At 46.4% G+C, this 15777-nt stretch overlaps 1 protein-coding gene across 2 annotated transcripts in view; it reads right to left on the bottom strand.

Moving 5' to 3' along the window:
• TGFBR2 (transforming growth factor beta receptor 2) overlaps positions 1-15777 on the bottom strand; it is a 74684-nt gene that overhangs the window by 22528 nt on the left and 36379 nt on the right. For both annotated transcript variants that reach the window (XM_040963916.1, XM_040963915.1), the window contains one exon: positions 11740-11930. In XM_040963916.1, coding sequence (XP_040819850.1) covers positions 11740-11930 — 191 coding nt within the window. The remainder of the gene's footprint in view (positions 1-11739; positions 11931-15777) is intronic.

Genomic DNA, 15777 nt, shown 5'->3' with positions numbered 1-15777 from the left:
ACAACTTGTAATATAGTGTCAGGATTTGGACAGGCATCACTTCTTCACTTTGTTCCAAGGTGAACAATCTCCTTCACATATGAGGAAATGAAACCAGAACATTTTAAACATAAACAGCATTATTACTTTACTATGTCTCCCACTCATTAAAATGGCCAGATGAACCTTTCATTTACCACTGATAAACTTCTTTTATAATTACTGGCCATGAATGGAAAACATCTTCCCGGCTCATTTCTATTCCTTTCAAGGCCAAGGGAAAAACAAATATTTCAGAAATACTCTGAAGTTTAGGTGTGGCACCAACTGAAGAAAATTCTAGAAATCTCTACTTCAAAGTTAGAAACCAAATTCTACTTTCCCTTCAAACTTCCGGTGACTTTTTGAAAGCCTGCATATAAAATGTAAAAATTCTTGGGGGGTGTGTGTGAGTGCTTGTGTGTGTTTGAGGGGTGGCAGGCAGGAGATGACTGAATAACATATGCCAGTCTTGAAACTTGAAAGAGATGGTTAAAAAAAAAAAAAACCTGAACAAAAGCTACTGGGCCTGGAAGCAAGCTTGAGGATGTGGCTTTATCTAAACTGGAGCCACCCACACCCTCTTGCAGTATTAACCCTTGGGCCTCTGCCAGGGAAAACACCAGTGCAAGGTGCAGGCACGAGTCCTTTACTTAGACACCAACAGGAAATGCTTCTCCTTTCCTTAAGAGATCAACAGGAAGTATTTGTCCTTTACTTAGAAACAGGAAGTGCTCCTTTTTGCCCTCCTCCAATTACAGACATACTTAGGAGCTCAACATTTAGTGCACATCTAGCTTGAACACTACTCAGATTTCATTGACAGAAAAAAAATCCCTCTGGGATAGAGATTGCCATTATATTTAAGCTCATTTTACAGACAGGAAAGCTGAAGTTTGGACTAAGTTTAGGTAATTTTCCAAGGTCATCAACTTGAGCAATTGTAATGCTGCTTTGTGCAATGACCCGAGTGGACAGGGCTCCTTAAGACAACCCATACATGGTCTTTCAAGTTCACACTGGTGAAAGCCAAGTAATGATTTCACCTAAGCTCCCAATTTGATGGGCTGATTTGTCTTCTAAATCAGTGTGTGTACACACAAACACACACACACGCAGAGACACCAAGCTATTTAAACATATATATCATATGTGGGCACCAGTTCACATCCTAGCTGCTCCACTTCCCATCCAGTGTCCTGCGGGTGGCCTGTGAAAGCAGTTTAAGATGAGTTTGCATCTTTCATAGTCCTCCATGCACCCATATAGGAGATCACTGGCTCCCAGTTTCAGAATCAGCTCAGCTCTGGGCATTGCGGCCATTTCGGAAGTGAACCAATGAATGGAAGATCTCTCTGTTTCTCCTTCTCTCTGTAAATTGCCTTTTCAATTAAAAAAATCTTTTTTAAAAAGTTCCATTGTGTGTAGTGCGAGTCTAACTAGAAGCACTGGCTGCATAAGTAAATGTAACATTTGGGCTCTCTCTAAAGTTGCTGGAGTAGAATCTGCATTTAAAAGTTCCAAAGATGGGACAGGTCGTTGCTCCATTAGTTAAGATGCTGCTTGGAATGCTCGCCTTCAAACATCAGTGCCTAGCTCGGTTTACGCCCCACTGTCCCTCCTCATACCAGCTTCCTGCTAATGTTTACTCTGGAAGAAGGTATGGATGGTGCCATGTACTTGGTTTCCTGTTACTGGCATGGGAGAAACCCAGAGTGAGTTCTAGCCTCCTTTTGACTCAATATAGCTCTGAATTTCTGGGCCATTTGAGGAATCAGTCAGCAGATGGAAATCTTAGTTTGTCTCTCTCTGTCTCTGAGGCTTTCAAATAAAAAGAGAAAAGAAAAAGTAATTCATGCTTCCTAGGTGATTCCTTCAGACACCACGTTTCAGAAGGGTAGCTTTAGGAACAACAGAGTCAGCTCCTTGCTGTTCTCAGAGAAACGCTTGCTTCTTGCCAAGAAATTCCTCAGTAGAAGTATTTGCAAAGCTCTGGCTCTATTGCATTCAGTATGAACCAATCAGACAGTGGTCCATGAGAAGTTTTCAGTCAATTAACTGGTAGGGGAGTGCACAATGAGATATAATTCCCCATTCATCATCTCAATAGTGAGCAAACAAAGTTGGGCAAACAATAAAACACCATTTTAATGAAACAACAGAAGAACAGTAAACTCGCCCAGCATGCAGAATTTAACCCTTAGCTTAGCGGCGGTGCTCTTTGGCGTGCTGGAGAGACTCTGGGGTTATTTTCTCCCAAAGCATGAAAGGAGTCTCTGAATTTCAAGCGATTTTTGTTTTTTCACTCCAATTGTACACACTTCAAACTAAGCTGTCTCCACCGTGGCCGCTCCAATCCCAATCACCAGGTCAGCCGTGTAACTGATTCTCTGAACTTAACGACTATCTCACACCTGCCCAGAATGCTTCAAACAACTGGTCATTCTGGGGAGCTGTGAAGGAGGTGTGAGACATCGGTAAGAGTTTGCTTTGCATCTTTCATAGTCCTCCATGGGAATGGAGACCGTTGCTACTTCTGTTGCTATGACTTCATGGAAGCAAAACCAACACAGCCAGGTCTGTAGAACGTGCCCACCCCATCCTGCCATGTTCTCTGGATGCTGTCTCGTGCTGGCTGCAGCCCCTTCACGCGCTCATGAAATTCCACGTCAGAGGTAGGTTCCATTTAAATTCATTCAGCATCTCCCCCACCCAGAACACGGGAGAACTTGGGAAGGACATGCACTGTCTTTACACTACCAAACCACACTCTCGCCCTTCTCTCCTGTACCTGAACTGGGAGTTTTCTGTAACCGCCCCTTCCCCAAGGATCTTCCCCCATTAACACCATGCACCTCTTGCCATCACACCCCTCAGTCATACCTTGTGTAATCGGATCGGTTCTGAAACCTCCAATGCCTCGTCCCAAGGAGGCCCTTGGGCTTGTTGAAGTAATTGCTCTTGTAAACTATAAAAAGCACACCTTTTTAAATGAAGGCATCTGTTACTTCTTGGGATGGGGTCATACAGGTGTTTGGTTGTCTGTCTCCTCTTCTAACCATAGGCTTTTGCCGCTTTCCATTTTCTAATTGTTACTGACCTTTTCCAGGTTCTGTGAGTAACGTGATGGAAAATATAAAAAGGTTTGGCAGCACAGTTTGCCTTGCGTCCAGTGACTTCCAGTGTTGGCTGCGAACTAGAATATCCTAGGGAATTAAACAAACAAAAAAAAGCCCCGATACCAGGACCCAGACCAATTAAGTCAAACTACGGGAGTGAGGCTCTGTTAATGAGAAGGCTTTAAAGCTCCTCAGGTGTTTCCAATGTGCAGCCAAAGCTGAGAACATTCCACGTCAGCCTGGTGGAAGAAATGCGTGTTTTGAATAGGCTGGAGCCCGAAGATGCAAGCGATTTGAATGATTACATTTTGGATCAATTGTTCTTGACCCTGGGACCAACTAAATGCCCTCATGAGGCATGAAAAGAGGAATGAAAGCACATCAAAATATTGATGGAAAACAAGTTAAACAGTTTATTTTGCTGTAATTAAAAAAATATTTGTGCTATAAGGGATGTTTGTAAGCATCATACATGTACATTAAGGAAAAACTATGCATAGAGTTCCAAATATTTATCTTCAAAATAAAGTTACTTCCTAATTGCAGTTTCTTGGTGACTTTTCCAAGTAGCCTTATGTATGTGTGTGTAGTTTTCAAGCCAATAGCAAATCTGAATCATTTCTTTAAAAATTAACATTAATTTAAAAAGTCATAATTACTGGTGCTAAAATTGAGATTTTGCATAATTAGCAACATACAAACATGATTTAGGATCAGGGGAGTTTTTCCAACAGTAAATCAACCAGATGTGAAAACGGGAGTATTACAGCCCCTGCAGGGCAGCATGGGTAGAAACAAGAGGCAATTTCACTCGGTTCAGCTGGCTCCCTGGGTGCTTGTCCCGGAAGAGCAATGGGGCATCTGCAAAGCAGTGTCTTTGTTGACCCCACCTGCTACAGCCTGTGGTGTGGAACGCGTGGAGGCTGCAGCAGAAGAGGTGCGAGACGGCAGGCGTGACACCAAAGCCTGCAGGTCAGGCGCTGCTCCTTAGCCATGGGACCCTGTGGCTGGCGTTTGGGACGGTGTGCATCCATACTGGCTTCCTCTCTGCCCTGATCCTCATCAAAGCCAGGGTCTAGAGTGTAAACCTTCTCCATCAGGGCCCTCGTCTGTCCTCGGGGCATCCCTGTTTATTTTGCTGCTGTGATGGCAGAAAACAGCTTCAGTCTCTGCACACACACACACACACACACACACACACACACACACACACACACACACTTCGCTTCACTGGAATGAGTCACCTGGCTCTCTGGCGTGCACAGTCCATCTTTCCACAGCCACATGCAGGCGCAGAGCCACAGTCCCAGCATGCTTTTAACTCACGCTGCTTCTCAGCCCAAGCCTCCTTCCGCTGCAAAGCCTCACCTCTCATGACTGACTGCTCTGCCCTGAGATGGGGCTCATGACTCTCCTCACTCTTCTCAACTGTATTTCCATTCTCTGTTTTTTTTTTCCCCTTCTGTGCTTAGACCAGGAAGTAAATCTGATTTGTTTCTTTCGAAATAAAAAGACGCAGCTGGCTAGCAGCTATTCTGAAGAGGAACTGCATGGTTGAACGGCAGCACTACCAAAAGCCTCTAGGGCTGCCTGAAAACCACTTATGTTCTTCTCATGTCATACAGGTAGGAATGGAGAGTCCCTCCGCCCAAGAAGCCAGCTCTCTGATATTGCAGCAAAATGAAGTTTGGGAGAACGGGGGCTGCATGTCACAATCTTTCCTTACCCCGTAAGTAAGCCAGTCAATCAAGTACTCACAGCCTGTGACCAACACACAAAATGGGCTTGCTGCATGGCGTGCGGCCACGTCATTACGGTCACAATGGGCCCAGAGGGAACCCAGCTGGCTGAGATGTTCTGCTAGCAAGTTAAACATAGACAGGAAACCGCGTGTCTGATACTGTAAAAAAAATCATTTGTCTTCCTGCCAGAGTTGGGCTTGCAAACCAAAGGGGCCGGTTTCACTTAAAAGAAATTCTACAACAACGAGGAAGGAGGCAATGGAATCGTGGTTTCAAGAAGTCTGTCTCCCTTGACTTCTCTGAGCTTAGAGTGCTGCATCCTTACATGAACATCAAAGTCACCGGGCTCGCAGCTCGGCCATGCACATGCACCCGGAGCTGTGTACTCCAAAGGACTACCGACCTACACAGATTGAACTTGACGTCAGAAATGACTTCTAAGCTATCTATGAACAACTCCCGTCCCACAGATCTCATGCAACTTGCAATCAGACAAGAGTGTGAAGAAAAAGATAAAGGGAAAAGTCTAAGAGCTAAAATCGTGTCAAATGAAATGCGAATGTGGGAAAACAGGGAAGCAAAGGCGATGTTTGTGTACAAAATGCAGGTGTGACACGTGGCTCAGTTTGACTCTGACTTTCACTGATGATGTTAAAGACAGAAATACGTAAACGCTCTTGTCTCCATCAGAGCTGGCCTGGGACTTGTCTCTGTGAATGGTCGCAGGATCATATTCCATCTCCTGCATCCTCTCTCTGGTTGCTCCACAGGCAAAGCTGAGTGGTTGCACTACAGAATCTACATCCTCCGGAGCTGAACACATTTGTTATCGGGGTCTTTATCAAAGAAGTTTGCTGACCCCTGCTCCAGACGCTTCAAAGTGTCTTCAAGATCAGAAACAAATGGATCCTCAAGGGTACAGCAGTCTTTCCAAGACAGAGAGCTGAAAGGATTCCTGCTAGCTTCCCTGTGCAGTGAGAACAGCATCCCGACAGCCTTCTCTTCAGTGTCCCCACATCCCTTTGATTCACCAGACGGCATCACACCTACACGTGTCGCCAGCACGGGAGCTGGGGGACAAGTGGTGCTGGTACTAGGCTTGTCACTCACCTGGCTACACCCAAGAGTGAGACACTCAAGTCTAATGGGACAGCAGTGTCATCTGGCAGCCAAGATTGCTTGAATACCTGCCCCATGTGAGACACTGTTGTTACATCAATTCGTGTGGCTCTCAGAAACCCTGTGTAGGGTCAATGCTGTTTCTACACCCATTCTTCAAAAGGGAAGAAGAAGTGACGTCATTCGCCCAAGGACGATGGGGTAGAGACTCCAGACCCTTTCCCTCACAGCATGGGGGAAGCCCATGCTGTTATTCTGTCCTAAGGTACCTGCTGAAAGATGAGCGTCACACAGACCGTCACATACAAGTCACTCCTCAGAGTTTTGGGGACAGCATTAGTCTAGGTTGAACTTGCTTTCCCCCCAGGAATTTGCTGAGGGATGGGTCTGCGATGTGGTGCAGTGAACAGAAAGCCTCCTGTGTGAAGTGCACAGGCTCCTGTAGGAGGCAGATACATTCACAAACACCTGCGCTGCCATGGAAACATGGAAGGGCGGATGCTCCTTGATGAGGGGACAAGACTCTGATTCTTGTATGGTTCTCCTGTGGCCAGAAGGTGGGCAGCCAACTGGGAAATTCACATTACTCCCAAGAGACACAGTTTTTGTGTGTGTGAAATGTTTGGATGAGTCAATTCCATGGGGTTTCATTTCAGCATAGAAAAGTTATGATTCAAGGACTCCAAACGACACACCTGGAAGTGGCTGGCACAGGTGAGCACACCAACAGTGGGTTCCAATCTGTGGGATCCCACAGTTGAAGCCTCTTGGGCATGGGACCGCCTTGCCTGCACTTCTTCTAAAGAACATCTGTGCCTCCAGCTTTGCAAACAAAAGGTTGAATGTCTAGAGACTCAAGTCCATTGCTAATCCACTGTCCTAGAAGGCCAAAGGTCTGCCTCTCATTACCTAGAATTATCAGTTTAGTTCTAAGAAGGAAAAGTACAATGACCAGGAATCCAATTTTTGGGGCTCAAGGGGGAACACACAAACATGTTTCACTTCCCCAACATGGGTTTGCACTAGCCCTCCATGGATTCAGCTCCAGCATATGATCATCACACACAGCTTAGAAAGAAACTGAGTCAGCCCCACACTTGTTAAGGGCCAGCATTATGATGCCTCTAGATCAGGGCTACCATATGAATTTCTCTTGTAGATTCGTCGGAACAGGATCTTTAAAATTCATCTTGGAAACCTTCCTAAATAGATTCTTGCTTTAGAGAATTTCAGAGGAGAAGTGCACATATCTGTGGGCCTGTCAGCTGAGTTGAGCATTATGGGAACAAGACAAGAGTTCACCCAGCAGGTCTCTGACCTTTGTGCATGAATCCACACCAAAATAACATAGCAGGATCTCTGACAAATGAACTTTCACCTCACTGCTATGAACAACTCCTATTTCACAAGTGAGCTGAGTAAAGTCTATTTAGGTAATTTCCAAATCAACAGGGTTGAAAACCAAATTTATTCTTCTTGCACTTATTAGCTCAAGGAGTTAAATGTAGGAAGTTCACAAAGACACCCGTCTCTACTCCCTCCCTACCACAGGCCACTGAGGACCCTGCTGGGCATAGGTGTGCAGGCTGCACACTTCTAAAGACCCTCTGAACATGTATTTGAAAAGCAGAGTGACAGAGACAGGAAGAGACAAAGGAGAAAGAGATTCTCCATCCACATGTTCCTTTGATGGCTGGGGCTGAAGCCAGGAGCCTGGAATTCCATCTACGTCTCCCACAATGGCCACAACACTTGAGTCAAATTCCACTGATCTTCACCTTATCAGGGAGCTGGATCAGGAGTGGAGCAGCCAGACTTTGAACTGATGCTCTTATGGGATACTGGTGCCACAGCTGACAGCTTGACCTACTATAACTACAGCATCAGCCCCAAGTTTGCGTACTCTGAACAAGCTCTGCAGTGATGCCACCACTAGTGGTCTTCAAACATCAAGAGTTGCACCTTCACCAGAGATCCATCCTCCCCCTTTACCCAGGGGAGGGATGGGTAAGGCAGGAAGCACCTGCTATGTGCCAGCCAGCTGCTGGGGAAGCTCTCCCCAGCTCCGTCTCCCTGAATCCCAACACTCAACAGTGTAAGATCATCAGCACCAGTTGGCCATCCAAAGAGAAAGCCCTACAGCCTCCAGCAAGCTTTCCTCCTCTCAAGAACAGAAGGGATCCCTCAGACAAGCAGCGAGCTGCAATTCCTCCCAACGCTGATCTGAGAGGTTCTTGCCAGCTTTTCGGTTTTATTTAGCTGCTCCCTGCTGTGACACCACATCAAAACAGGAACAGCCTGCCTAATTTGTAATATTATCCAACAATGCCAGGGGTGTGGTTGGCTTTGATTAGAAGTCCTGGACTCAGCAGGTTCTTAGGGCCTCTGTGAGGCATGTGGAGAGAAACGAAAAACCAAATGAACTGAGTAGAAAGCCAAACCAGGTAAGCCCCTCCTAGAGCCTTGTGGGGCCATTCCTCCCGGGTCTGAACACACTGCTGGAGCACTCATAGGCAGTCAGAGCTGCACCACAAATCCTCCAGGCCAGGGCAGACATCGGAGTCACACACCCAGGCAATATGCTTCAGGCCAGCACCAGGCCCAGCGCTCTGCGCAAAGCCCAGAGAACAGTAATAGCAGACAATGGTTGCTTGGGCATTGTCATAGCACTTGGCATATATGAATCGATTCAATTCTCAAAGTATTTTTCCAACCCTACTGCTAATGCCCTTGGAAGCCAGGTGATCTGAAACCCACTAGGAAACAAGACTGCCCAGAGCTGGGAGGAGACAGCTACACGTAGTCCTGGCTCTGGCATGAACAGGCAGACTGCTGGGTTCCTCTCTGCTCGTCCTCATCATTCTCAACAACTAGTTCCCTTGAACTTGGGCCTTGGAAGGATTGTCTCCGTGCACCTTGCCTGCCTGTAGACTTCTCAGCACATCTACTCGGTGACCACAACCACAGTGGAGACCTCCAGGAGCCCGGAAGGAGCGGAGGTGAGCTGACCTTAGTCTACCCTAAACTAACCTGCCTGGCCTCACCCAGCAGCTACGTGCAGCGGCAGAGGCAAGCTAGACGGCACAGAGACTGAACATTCTTCCCTGTGTGTCAGACAGGCCCAGGTGTCAGCACAGGCTCAAGGACACCGCAGTACCTTGCTGTCTGAAGGCCATAATTTTCATTGGGAAGTTCACAAAATGCAGGAAGAAAACAACCACAATGTTAAAGTACGAATAATAAAGGTCCTCTTGTTGCCTGCAAAGGGGTGGTCATAGTCTTAGCGTGGGCTCATGCTCTGCAGCACGCCTATGGCCACACAGCTGTATTCCATTGTCACAAGTCAGCAGGCTGCACTTTTTAAAAGGGTGAATTTTATTTCATGTAAAGAAAATATCAAGGCATCTGACTTAAAAAAAAATCAGTGTTATGTTTTTAACAAATTCCAGATTTATTCACAATGTTATGCAGAGAAAGGTGCTTGGAAGGATGCATGGTTGACTGGAAACCATGCCCCCCGCCCAAGGGTCACAGAGATTAGAAGATACTGAAAGGAATACTTGGGGCCAGCGTTGGGTATCCCATACAGGCCCTGGTTCTAGTCCCGGATGCTCCAATTCACATCCCTGCTAATGCAACTAGGAAAACAACAGAGGATGTGGCAAGTGCTTGGGCATCAGTACCCACATGGGAGACCCTGAAGAAGCTCCTGGCTTCAGTCTGGCCCAGTCCTGGCTGTTATGGCCATCTGGGCAGTAAACCAGCAGAAGGAAGGCACTCTTCTCTCTCCCTTTCAAATAAATAAATGTATTTTTTTTAAAAGGAACACATACTTTCCACTACACCCTACTTTATAGCATTTAACTATTTTATCGCATGCACAGGTAATCTGTTAACAAAGACAGGGAGAAAGAGTGCAAGAAGGCAGAGGAAGAGAGGGAGAAGGGAAGAAAAGATAGCCGCAGGCCAGCTAGCCTGCTCACAAGTTTTAGCACTATCCATAACTCATTATAAATCCTAGCTCTGCCAATTACTAGCTGCTTCATCATGGATGGAGAGAGGCTTCTTTATGCTTCTTTAAGGCTGGTTTTCTCATCTACATACAGGGATACTCATGGTGTGTGTCCCTGGGGCAGCCAGGGGATGAAGGCAGAACAAGGCGGAGACGGTGTGAGGAACACTGCGCATAATAGCTGCTTTCCTCTGAGCATCAGCTGTCAGCAACAGTGGCACTGCTCATAAAAGAGCTGCACTTCAGAGAGAAAGGTGTGGCTCAACTTTCTTTCCTTACATATTTAAGACAAACAGAAGGTGTAAGCAGTTGTCATCCGTGGTGTAGCTGTGGACTGCTAGAACAACACAGGACACTCCACTTCCCAGCCTTGTGTCTGGTGTGGCATAGGGAAATTGAGATGGCTGCAAGAGATTTCATTTCTTGCTCTTTTAAAGAAAAAGCAGTGGCAGTAAGAGGAACATTGGAACTCTAAATTTTACCCCCAATAAGCGCTGCTTTTCATTGCAGGGGGAGGGTAGAAGTTTCTACTGCAAAGAAGAGAGATGTTCAAATGGCAAGCGCCCCCATCCACCCACCCCAGGATACTTGTGAAGTCTCTGGAAACACCCAGACATCTGAGTCACAGGCTCTGTGGCATTTCCTGAGTCTACACGAGAAATGGCAATGACCCCAACTCATAAGGAAAGAAACAGTCATTGGACAATGAATCGGAGGGATAATGTGTACGGATGACTGCGGCAATCACCTGAACTGAAGTATGCAAACACTGAACTCAGCAATGTCACATTTGCAACTCGCTTATTAACATGTATCCATTGGCTTGAAATAAGTTCCTCCATTGCAAACCAACCAGGACACAGAAGGAGACTGTGTTATGCAGATGTCTGTACACACGCCTTGGAATTCTTTTAGAAAGTGAACTGGGGCCGACCTAAGCCACTGCCTGCTCTGCTGCCATCCCACGCGGGCACAGTTAATCCCAGAGGTCTCTTTGGGGAGGTTATGGGAAATTAGCAGTGATTCCCCATATTTGAGATGTGCATGGTTTTAGGTCTAGAAATTTCAAATCTAGCCATCCATCTTGCAGAAATCTACAGAAGCACAAGATCTAAGAAAAAAAAAACATTTAGGAAAACCTTAAGTGCAAAACTGGAGACACCTAGATACGCTACCAGCGGGGGATTGCTAGATTAGTCAAGCATGATACAACATATTATTCTGTTAATTGAAATTTTAAGTTCTATTATTATTATATAACTCTGAAAACAAGTGCACTTGGGACAAGTTTTAGGAACATGTAGGCCAAATCATCTGAATTGAATCCAATGTCCTCCCTCCAGGACCAATCAGTGCCCTTCCCAAATCTCCATAGCAGTGGTTTTCAGATTTTGGCTGCATCAGAATCACCTCTAGGGCCTGTGAGCATACAGATCCCTGTGCCCTTTCCCATCCAGGGTAAGGCCTGAGAACCTGCACTTCTAACAGGGTCTCATGCAATGCTGATCCATCCTCTGCAGACACTCGACTTGGAGAGCTATTGCTCTAGAAAGGCACCAGTGTGTCAAAGACAAATAACGGTGAGCCAGATTTGGGAAGAGCAGAACCAACCCTGCTGCTTCCCAAGCCCCCCTGCCACCAGGACGACGGGTTCCCGTCCTGCCGAAGGAGAAGTGGTCTCCTGAGCTACAGAAGGAGGCAGGCCCAACTGCAAGAGCAAAAACCTTACCCTCTGAGAAGATGATGTGGTCATTGCATTCATCAGTATTACAGGAACACATGAAGAAAGTCTCGCCAAACACCTTCTTCTCCTTCATGATACACTTTGGAGAGGCCGAATCTTCCAGCATGAATCCATGATAGGCGAGCTTGGGGTCATGACACACAGTCTCCAGCGTTATGTTTTCATCATTCTTCCTCCTGGAGCGCAGAGATTCATGGTGACAAGGGCAGAGAGGGAAAGAATGGATGAAGGAACACACAGGAGGGACATCTCCAACATCCTGCTCAACAGTCTCCTGTCCCTTTGCTCAAGCTCAGAACCCAGATGTTAGCACACTGATGGCGTTCCTTGCGGACTGTACTGCCAGAAAAATTAGTCTTATTAAAAGCTCTTAAGAAGATCAGTACTGTGTATAGCTCAAGGTATTAAGTCATCCCCCAGGACACCAGCAAGCCATACTGAAGGATGGGTTCAAGTCCTGGATGCTCCACTTCCAATCCCGTTTCTTGCTAATGTGTGTGGGAAGGCAGCAAAGGATGGCGTCAACATTCCATGTAGGTGACTCCAACAGAGTTCCTGACCACTTGCCCGCCCAAGCCTTGACAGCTGGAAGCATGGGGGGAGTGAATTAGGAAACGGGAGTTTGTGTTTCATCTTCTCTCTCTCATTTCCCCTTCTCTCTATCACTCAGCCTTTCAAACATATACATATGCAGATAGCCAAATCTTTTCTTAAAAAATCGTGAAGGGGAAGTCATGGGAATAAAGAGGATTCCCAGCTTCTGTGGATAATTGTAGTCCCGTATTCTGAATAGCAAGGCTGCTGAGCGCGCCTAGTTCATCAGCAGAGCCAGGGTTCCGGCGAGCTAGCCTGTTCTCACCGAGCAGGCCTGGGAAGCAGGGACAGTTCCTCTCCTGCCATTTGCTGGGTCACAGGGCCCTCCCTGTCAGCTGCCGGCTCTGCCAAGAAAATGGAAAGAAACATCCCCAGATAACAAATTGGATTTTCCCTAGTGACAGAAACGACCAGTGGAGGAGGAAAAAAAAAATACAGGGAAGAAGGGTGTTTGTCATTTACAGCTCAGGGAAATATTTCATAATCTCATCAACTGATCATTTCTACTTAGACTGTTCCTACACGTCACATATTGGGAGACTAATAAGGCTAAGGGCTCACACACTAACTTAGCATTTTCTCTGGATCCTTGGAAATGCTCTAAGTGGGTGCTAGGTGAACACTGCATTTAAAAATGACATGATTAATGTTCACCATTACAATAGCAAAGGCTTATTATAAATGAAACTCCAGCATTCCAGGAAAAAGGCATCAACCCTCTCCCCATTTCCCATTGCTTCTGTCATAAATGTGCCACTGTCCCACATGTGGCACATGGGGCTGGGTCTGACACCCTCCATCTCAACTTTTCAGAGGCAAACCTCCTCTACATGGAAGAGGAGCCAAAAGGAGGTTAATTTGGCTTTAAACAAAGTCAGTGTCAAGTTAGCTTTGCCTGTGTCATCTCCCTTGAGAAGGACTCTTGAATGCATGGAAATGAGCACATATATGTGCCAACACACACACACACACACACACACACACACACACACACACACACACACACACAGTCCCCTACACAAATTCACTGCTCACAGTGAGGAAAATGTGTGAAGCAAGAAGCCAAGAAGTAGCTAAGAAATCTCTGTGGTCCATAAACAGAGAGCAGTGCAGAGCCAGAAAAGAAAGGGCAAGGCTGACAAGGCCCATTTTCTCACTGTTGAATTCAAGGATGCTGCAGAACCACAGGACCACAAGGGGACGGGAAGAGCAGGATTGAGAGTGAGGGAAGAGCAGCCAGAGCAGGAATGGAGTCAGTGATTACCACCCCGTTGCGCCTATGTTGGACCTTGGCAGTGGCACGTGGGCTTCTCTCCAGAGGAGAGTCCAAGGGCTTGTGAGCTAAGCCTCCAGCAGGCACAAGTGGAACAAGCCCTTGCTAAGAAGGTTCCTCCTGTTACGGCAGGGCAACAATCAGAATCCTTCATTTGGACCTGTAGTGATGTCCCAGCTGCTCCACTTCCCATCCAGCTCCCTGCTTGTGGCCTGGGAAAGCAGTCGAGGACGGCCCAAAGCCTTGGGACCCTGCACCTGTGTGGGAGACCTGGAAGAGGCTGCTGGCTCCTGGCTTTGGATTGGCTCAGCTCTGGCCATCATGGTTATTTGGGGAGTGAACCAGTGCACATATCTTTCTGTCTTCTCTGTAAATCTGCCTTTCCAATAAAAATGAAATAAATCTCTGCAAAAAAAAAGGAAGAAGAAAATAAGAAAAGAAAATGTACAGGAACACATAGCAAACGATGCAGACTTAAATGTTTATCCATTTTTCGCCCCAACACTCCTGAACAGGAACTTTGCAAGCTATGTGGCTATGCTTGCTGAATCTCCGACACACTCAGCATAAAGCATGGGCCTCCTTCTTGCCTATCTTCCGGAGACCAAGGAAGAAACTGCGAGTCAGGAAATACAGCTCCTCTGTAATTACTGGGCAGCCCTTTCAGTAATTTCTGCCGGGCTTGCTTTCTATCTCTTAGTTACTCAGAAAAGTAAGATCACAAAAAGAAAGCAATTAGAAAACTAAAACTAGGACCTAGGTAAAGTCCTTATCCGCTTTCTCCATCCATCCCATACCAGCTTCCTGCCAGGCTGAGCTACATTTACAAAAAAACACCCTTGGACACAATTGACCACAGGAAGGTAAAACATCGCTGAATACATAAAGACTTCTTTTTATCCCGTGCCATTTCCTCCGAGCCACCGGAAGAAGAAACAGTATAATGAAATTAATTTTTATTCCAAACTACTTTTCCGATTTAGCAAAAGTAGATTCATTTTACAAAGAAGTGGCACACAATTGGTATAATCTAAATGAATGGATGCATGAACACATGAATACCAAGAAAACTAAAATTAATTAAAAAAAAAAGAATTACGAAAAGCACTGGGATCCCTTAAAATGGTAACATCATTCTGTTTCCACATTGGCTATTTTTAAAAGTAGCCTCATGTCTACTCTGGCCTTCCTGGAAATAGTTACGGTAGCCTTAATGCTTTCATGTTGGGTTCCTTAAGCCCAGCAAGGGAACAGAGAGCCACAGTGAACAGAGGGAATATTGCAACACCACGCAGTACCTGCAGGCTTGTCGATACAGCCTCTGCCTAATGCTGGAAGCTCTGAGGCTGGGGTGCACTGGCTAGCTGTCCCTGGGGCCAGTGTTAGGGGACTGTATCAGTATTAGTTTAATCCTATATTCTCTGCCTCCAATCCAGCTTCCTTCCAAAGCACCTGGGAGGGAACAGGTCCTAGCTCTCATGCTTGGGCCTCTGCCGTCCATGTGGGAGCCCCAGTGGAGTTCCTGGCTCCTGGCCTCAGCCTGACCTAACCATGATGGTTGTGAACATTCACAGAGTGAACCAATAGATTAAGGCCTCTGTCTTTTTGTTGCTATGCCTTTAAAACAGATGAAAATAAACAATGTTAAAAATATTCTTTATTTGAAAAGTATGGTTACAGCGGGGATTGGGGGAAGGAAATCTTCCATCCATTGGTTCACGCCCCAAATGACCCCATTATTTGGGTTTGGGCCAGGCTGTACCCAGGATCCAGAGCTTCATCTGGGTCTCCCACCGGATGTTGGGCTCTAAGGGTTTGGGCCATCCGCCACTGCTTTCCCAGGCACATTATCACCAGCTGGGACTCACACTGGTCCCATATGGGATATCAATACCAAAAGCCCCACTCCATGGGGCCCACACGGGTCAAAGCCACGGTTATCGTGTTTATTCTTGTGGCAGGGAGGCAGAAGCAGCAAGGGCCTTTCCTCTCCCTACCCCTGCACACTCACAGTTTTGAGAACAGCCAAGACTGTAGCCTAGAGGAACCTAAATCACTTGGACTTGTAGGGTGGGTATTATCGCACACCGCAGTGGGTATCTAAGTAAAGCAGAGCAATAGGGGCTGGCATGTTGGCTTAACTGGCTAATCCTCCA

This window comes from Ochotona curzoniae, unplaced genomic scaffold (assembly GCF_017591425.1).
Source record: "Ochotona curzoniae isolate NIBS_2020 unplaced genomic scaffold, NIBS_Ocur_1.0 contig_1302, whole genome shotgun sequence".
Classification (NCBI taxonomy): Eukaryota; Metazoa; Chordata; class Mammalia; order Lagomorpha; family Ochotonidae; genus Ochotona; species Ochotona curzoniae.
This window is presented reverse-complemented; position numbering and strand designations above follow the sequence as displayed.